Source organism: Pelophylax lessonae (assembly GCF_965119305.1).
Source record: "Pelophylax lessonae genome assembly, chromosome: 5".
NCBI lineage: Eukaryota > Metazoa > Chordata > Amphibia > Anura > Ranidae > Pelophylax > Pelophylax lessonae.
In genome coordinates this window covers 282,940,808-282,947,229 of record NC_138772.1, presented here as the reverse complement: position 1 = coordinate 282,947,229, position 6,422 = coordinate 282,940,808, and the positions used below count along the sequence as shown (strand labels likewise).

Below are 6,422 nucleotides of genomic sequence, written 5' to 3'. Positions count from 1 at the left end.
TTTGCCAAAGAAGGTTTTTAATTATTCTATAGAAATAAGGACACCCACCTGGATTGCAGGATTGCAGCTCTGGAGGAATAAAGACCTCAGCAGCCCCATGTGATGATACCACAGGGCAAAGAAGAGGATTTCTTCATACATTAAAAAGGTAAATAGAGAAAGGCCAGATGGAATCTACAGGGGAGAAGGATTTGGCAGTAAAGAAAAACAACCTGGCCAAATAAAGTCTTGAATAATACTGTCTATAATAAAGACAAGGGCATCCTCTTGGGTTCCAACTTTAGTGGTGTAAAGCAGTAGCCCCATGCAATAATATCATAGGGGTAAAATTCCTTTATTCATAAGCAAGATAAGTAAAAAAAACCTTGGCCGAAGAAGGCCTTTAATGATCCCGTCCACAATATAGATAAAGGCATTCTCTTGGGTTCCAGCTCCAGTGTAAAAAAGACTTCAGTGGCCCCATGTAATGATGTCATGGGGCAAGAAGAAGATTTCTTAAAGCTAGTTGGGATCTACAGGGAAAAAAGGACTTGGCAGTAAAGAAAAAAAGCTTGGCCAAAGAGGGTCTTTAATAATTCTGTCCACAAGAAAAATAAGGGCATCCATCTGGATTCCAGCTCTGGAGGAATAAAGACCTCATCAACCCCATACAATGATGTCAAAGGGGCAAAAAAGAGGATTTCTTTATTCATTAAGATACTTAAAAAAACTAGATGAAATTTTCAGGACAAGGAGGTCTTGGCAGTACAGAAATGAAGAAAAACACCTTGGCCTAACTGATTCTGTCCATGTTAAAGATAAGGGCACCCATGAATTCCAGCTCTGGTGGAGTAAAAACCTCAGCGGCTCCATGTGATGATGTCATAGGGGGGGAAAAAGAAGATTACTTCATGCATAAAGTGTTTGTTACCCCAACACTTCATATTCCTGCTATGAGCATGCTGTACTATGTACTTGTATGGAAAAGTATCCTGTTCTCTTTGTATTGTGTCCTTTGTGTGAAATCCCTGGTGTTACTGTCAGTCACTCTGCTTTCCTTTTAAAAACTGACCACACTAAGCAGGAGACGTGGTCAGTTTTCCAGCTATGCTGGGAACTCAGTGGGCTCTCCTCCAATGATCAGGCTTGTCCTGACATGTCCCCGCTCACAGCCATTCCCTGGGAAGCTCAGTGTGCTGTTGCTTTTCCTCCCCCCAGCTCTTTTACAGCTTAGAACAGAGGGAATGTGATCCCTCATAAAATAGGGAAAACATTTAATTCTAATGTTTTTTTATATTTATACAAAACTGTTTTGCCTATCATTTCATTTTTAAACTGAATGGGATTTTTTACAAGGTGAAAGTTTACAAGCACTTTAAGAGGGAGAGTATAAAAAGGTAGATACAAAAGCTATGAAACCTACAAGGAGGGGGATTTGTCAGTAAAGAAACACACCTTGGCCAAAGAAAGTCTTTAATTATTTTCTTTACGTAAAAAAGAAGGGCATCTTTTTAAATTTTAGTTCTAGTGGAGTAAAGATCTCAGGGGCCCCAATGTGAGGATGGATGTCAGGGGTAAAGAAGAGGATTTGTTCATTCATTAAAAAAGGTTGGTAAAATGAAAAATAAAAAAAAGAGGTAGATGGGATCTGCAGGGGGAAGATGACTTGACAGTGAAGAAAAACACCTTGGCCAAAGAAGGTCCTAAATGATTCTGTCCATGACAAAGATAAGGGCACTCCTCTGGATTCCAGCTCTGGAGGAGTAAAGACCTCAACAGCCCATGTGATGATGTCATAGGGGAATGAAGAGGATTACTTCATCCATTAAAAGGGCAAGTATAAAAGGGAAATATAAAAGCTAGATTAAATATAGGGAGAGGGGGATTTGCAAAGAAACCCATGTTGGCCAAAGAAGTCCTTTAATCATTTTCTCCAAGGTAAAGAGAAGGGCTTCCTCCTGAATTCCAGTTCTAGTGGAGCAAAGACCTTAGGGCCCCAATGTTAGGATTTCAGAGGTAAAGAAGAGAATTTCTTCATTCATTAAGGTAGGTAAAAAAAAGCTAGATGAGATATGTAGGGGGAGGATGACTTGGCAGTAAAGAAACAACCTTGGCCAAAGAAGGTCTTGAATGATTCTGTCCACAACAAAGAAAAGGGCACCTATCTGGATTCCAGCTCTGGAGGAGTAAAGACCTCAATTACCCTATGTGATAATGTCATGGGGGAAAAGGGAGATTACTTTATTCATTAGGAGGACAAGTAAAAAAAGGTAAGTAAAAAAGCTAGAGGAAATCTAGGGAGAGGGGGACGCGTAAAGAAATACACACCTTTGCCAAAGAAGGTTTTTAATGATTTTCTCCAAGGTAAAGAGAAGGGCTTCCTCTTGAATTCCAGTTCAAATAGAGTAAAGACCCCAGGGGTCCCAATGTGAGGATTACTTCATTCCTTAAGAAGGTAGGTACAAAAAAAAGCTAGATAGGATCTTTAGGAGGAGGAAGACCCCAGGGGCCCCAATGTGGGGATTACTTCATTCATTAAGAAGGTAGGTAAAAAAAAAAGCTAGATGGGATCTTTAGGAGGAGGAAGACCCCAATGTGAGGATTACTTCATTCATTAAGAAGGTAGGTAAAAAAAAAAAGCTAGATGGGATCTTTAGGAGGAGAAAGACCCCAGGGGCCCCAATGTGAGGATTACTTCATTCATTAAGAAGGTAGGTAAAGAAAAAGCTAGGTGGGATCTTTAGGAGGAGGATGAGTTGGCACTAAAGCAAACCACCTTGGCCAATGATCTTTAAAGATTCCATCCAATGATAAGACCAAATTCCAATCAACACCTAAACCCTCAGCTGATATGTTCCCACACAGATGACAAACAATGCAATATTATAGATTGCTCATTGTTATATTTTGCTACTATGTTTAGGTAAGAAGATGATACACAGGTTTAAAGATGAATCAATGATATAAGGCAGTAGGGTTAGTGTTTATCGATGGCTGACATCATCACCAGGGATTACTGATTGATGGTTGCCCTTTGCTTACCTGCCCTTTAACAAGGCTGGCTGCGAACTGCCTCATGACTGCCTCCACCGTGTAGGCACTGGACCATCCTCTGGGGGTAAGGAGCTCCATGCAGATGGCACCACCATCCAGCACATAGCCATTCTCCAATCTGGGGCTCAGCACCCTCATGAAAGGAGGGGAGAAGGGAAAGTTGTCCGGGAAGGTGAGGTTGAGTAAGATATACTCAGTGTTGGTCTCCTTCATGTCCTGCCAGAGGGTGGAGTCCTTGTCCACCTGGTGCAGCTTGACATTCCAGTCGAAGAGGTTGTCATCCACCAGCTCCACCGAGATGAAGTGGTCGCTGAGTTTGCGGATGTCTTGAAGCTCCTTCATGAGCCGCCTGCTCCTCACCTGGGTGCAGTGCTGCCTGTTGGGGGGCACCAGGGGCTGCAAGGAGGAGCCCCCACTTTGCTTGGTGCCCCCTCCCCCGCTGCCACCCCCTTGCTGCTTGCAGGCTTCTTTTGTAATGGTCGGGGTGCTAGTCTCTTTGGCACTGTTCTTGTCCTTGCCTCCAGCTGTCCCATGCTTGTCCTTGTGAGCCTGCTCAGTCTTTTTGCCCTTGATGTCAGCCTGGCCGAGCATCCCTTCGGTGCTTGTGGAGTTATTGCTGCAGCAGCCACCACCGCTGCCCCCGCCGCCGCCGCCGCTACTCCCACCACCACCACCACCAACAACACCTCCTCCTGCTGAACCTCCTTGCTGCTGCTGCTTGTTGCTGCTGTTCTTGCCCTTGCTGCCTCCGTTCTTCAGAGATCCCTGCTGGTTACGGTGGTGGTGATGCTTGGGGTCCTCGGTGTCCCTGTCATTAAGACGAATCAGTCCTATTTTTCGCAGGAGTGTGGCCATTTTTCAATCTGCTGCACTCGCAATAATCCGCAGGGGACTTGGCGATCACAGATGAGCCCAACTGTCTACAATCACAAGATCGCTGCTGCCTTCAGAGTCCATCCATCACCCTGTACGAACGATCTGATTCATAGGCGCTGGGGAACGATGAGTCTGTGATGACTGGGGGGTCTCATCCTGTCAATTGCCATTCAGTGGGCTGCTGCGATGCATGTAGTGGGGGGGGGGGGGGTGATGAGCATCAGCAATGCCTCCCTGTCATCATGTATGAGCCTATGTACTCCACACGTCAGTCTGCAGTGCTCCGATCTCTCCTCTCCGTCTGCTGCAGTGAAATAGTACTGATCGCCTCTCTGCCTGCCTGCCAGCACCGATCCCTTCTGTCTCTTATCTGCAGACCTCACAAAAGAGGGGGGAGGGTTGCTGTAGAGGTGGGAGGAGGAGGGGGGAAGGAGTCGTGCAGCTCACATGGAAGGCAGGCATACCACTGGCTACTTTAGAATTAAAAGCCCTATGATTAATGCCCTGGGAACGCCCATTCTTCTAGGACGTCAAGCAAGCCCCTCCCCCTCTTCTCCTTGTCTTCTCTCTGTTACCTGTGCTGCATCCCAAATTGCTGGGTCTGCAGCTATTCTGCATCATCTCAAGGGGGATGTGTGCAGGAAAGGAAGAGATCTTCCTACATCTCAGGATACATCTCAGGATACATCTCAGCATACATCTCCCTACTCTGATCAATCTGCTTTATTCTGCTTACAACTTCCAACCCCCCCTTGACCAGTGCCATGCAGGATTTTCCAAAAATCCATTTCCTTCCTCCCTTTGCTGACCCAGATTCTTCATTCCTCAGCAATGGGAAAAGTACTGGACTGATCACAGTTCACCCATCTGGAAGGAAAGATAGCTTGGATTATGCAGGTTGATGATCTGATGACAGATGTGTCTGCTACACAGAAGGTGACATCTTCATGTGTCACCTATAGCTACCCTCTGTAAAGATGAATGCACAGGGGAAACAATAGAAAAGGGCGGACGTTGTGGTCTTGGCCACTATATAAGACAGGTACAGATCACACATAAGCTGCTCTGTGGATTTAGTAGGCGGCAGGGAATTTATTCCTGCCTAGAAATGACTATACACAACACAGGAGCAGACACAATGCAAATGAATGAGCTTGCAATTTTACTCACGGGGTATGAGGTCAAAGAGATAATACATAATAAGGCGCGCAGCGTTTTGTTATTTCCTTCTTCGCCGATTTTACTCCACGCTCCATTATTAAAAGCAGGGTTTTGTTAGACATGTATGATATGCATGGTTAAGTCATTGAAAAGGAAATTACTGCATTGCTTCAAGCTAGGAGCTAAAATTAGTGATGGAAATATGACTTTCTCAAGGTCACTCTGAACAGGTCATCAACCTACAGCACGATTACGATTTATTAACCACTTAAGCCCCGGAAGATTTTACCCCCTTCCTGACCAGGGCCTATTTTGTGATTCGGCACTGCGTGACTTTAACGGACAATTGCGCGGTCGTGCGACGCTGTACCCAAACGAATTTGACGTCCTTTTTTTCCCACAAACAGAGCTTTCTTTTGGTGGTATTTGATCACCTCTGCGCTTTTTACTTTTTACACTATAAACAAAAAAAGAGCATACATTTTGCAAAAATAACAATATTTTTCACATTTTTTTTATATGAAATTCCCCAAAAAAATGTAAAAATCAAATTTTTTTAACATTTTAGGCCAATTTGTTTTCTGCTACATATGTTTGGTAAAAAAAAAATCGCAAAAAGCGTATTTTGATTGGTTTGCGCAAAAGTTATTGCGTTTACTAACTAAGGGTAAGATTTTTGTCATTTTTGTTGTTTTTTTTAACGCGTAATGGCGGCGATCTGCGATTTTTTTTGCGGTACCGCGACATTGCGGCGGACAGATCGGACCCTTGACTGACATTTTTGACACTTTTGGGGGTACCAGTGACATTACTGCAGTAATCAGTGCTATACATATGCACTGTTACTGTAAAATTACACTGGTAGTGAAGGGGTTAACTTTTTTGAGAGGGAGGGGCTATGTGTGTCCCTAGGGGCATGATTCTAACTGTGATTGGCTGTGGCTTGAGGTGTATGAACAGTGATCAACGGTCCTACGTAGTAGAACCGTATGATCACCATTCATACACAGGGGAGAATGACAGGCGGCTTGTTTACATTAGCCGCCTGCCTTTCTCCCTCTCCACTCGACGATCGCGAGTGACCGACAGACATCGGGTCCGCCGGTCACACGCGCGGGAGCGCGCCTCCGGCGGCGGGCGCTCGCTCCCTAGACCCTCACATGCTAGCGACGTAGCCCTACAACGCACCGCCTGTGAGCAGGGCTGCCATCAGGGGGGGACAGCCCATACACATGTAGGGGGCCCAGGCATCCTGAGGGGCCCAGCTGTCCAGCATGGGTGGGAGGAGCACCTGCCCTTGGTGCATTCTTTTCATGTGGGTACAGGGGCACTGCGAGGCCCTGGGGAATGTT

At 45.4% G+C, this 6,422-nt stretch overlaps 1 protein-coding gene across 1 annotated transcript in view; it reads right to left on the bottom strand.

Annotated features, from left to right (window-relative positions):
* Nucleotides 1-4,374, bottom strand: part of UBE2QL1 (ubiquitin conjugating enzyme E2 QL1) — a 101,706-nt gene extending 97,332 nt beyond the window's left edge. Inside the window, exon 1 of the mRNA XM_082259121.1 lies at nucleotides 3,022-4,374. Coding sequence (XP_082115247.1) covers nucleotides 3,022-3,888 — 867 coding nt within the window. The 5' untranslated portion in view covers nucleotides 3,889-4,374. The remainder of the gene's footprint in view (nucleotides 1-3,021) is intronic.
* Nucleotides 4,375-6,422: the final 2,048 nt, after the last annotated feature.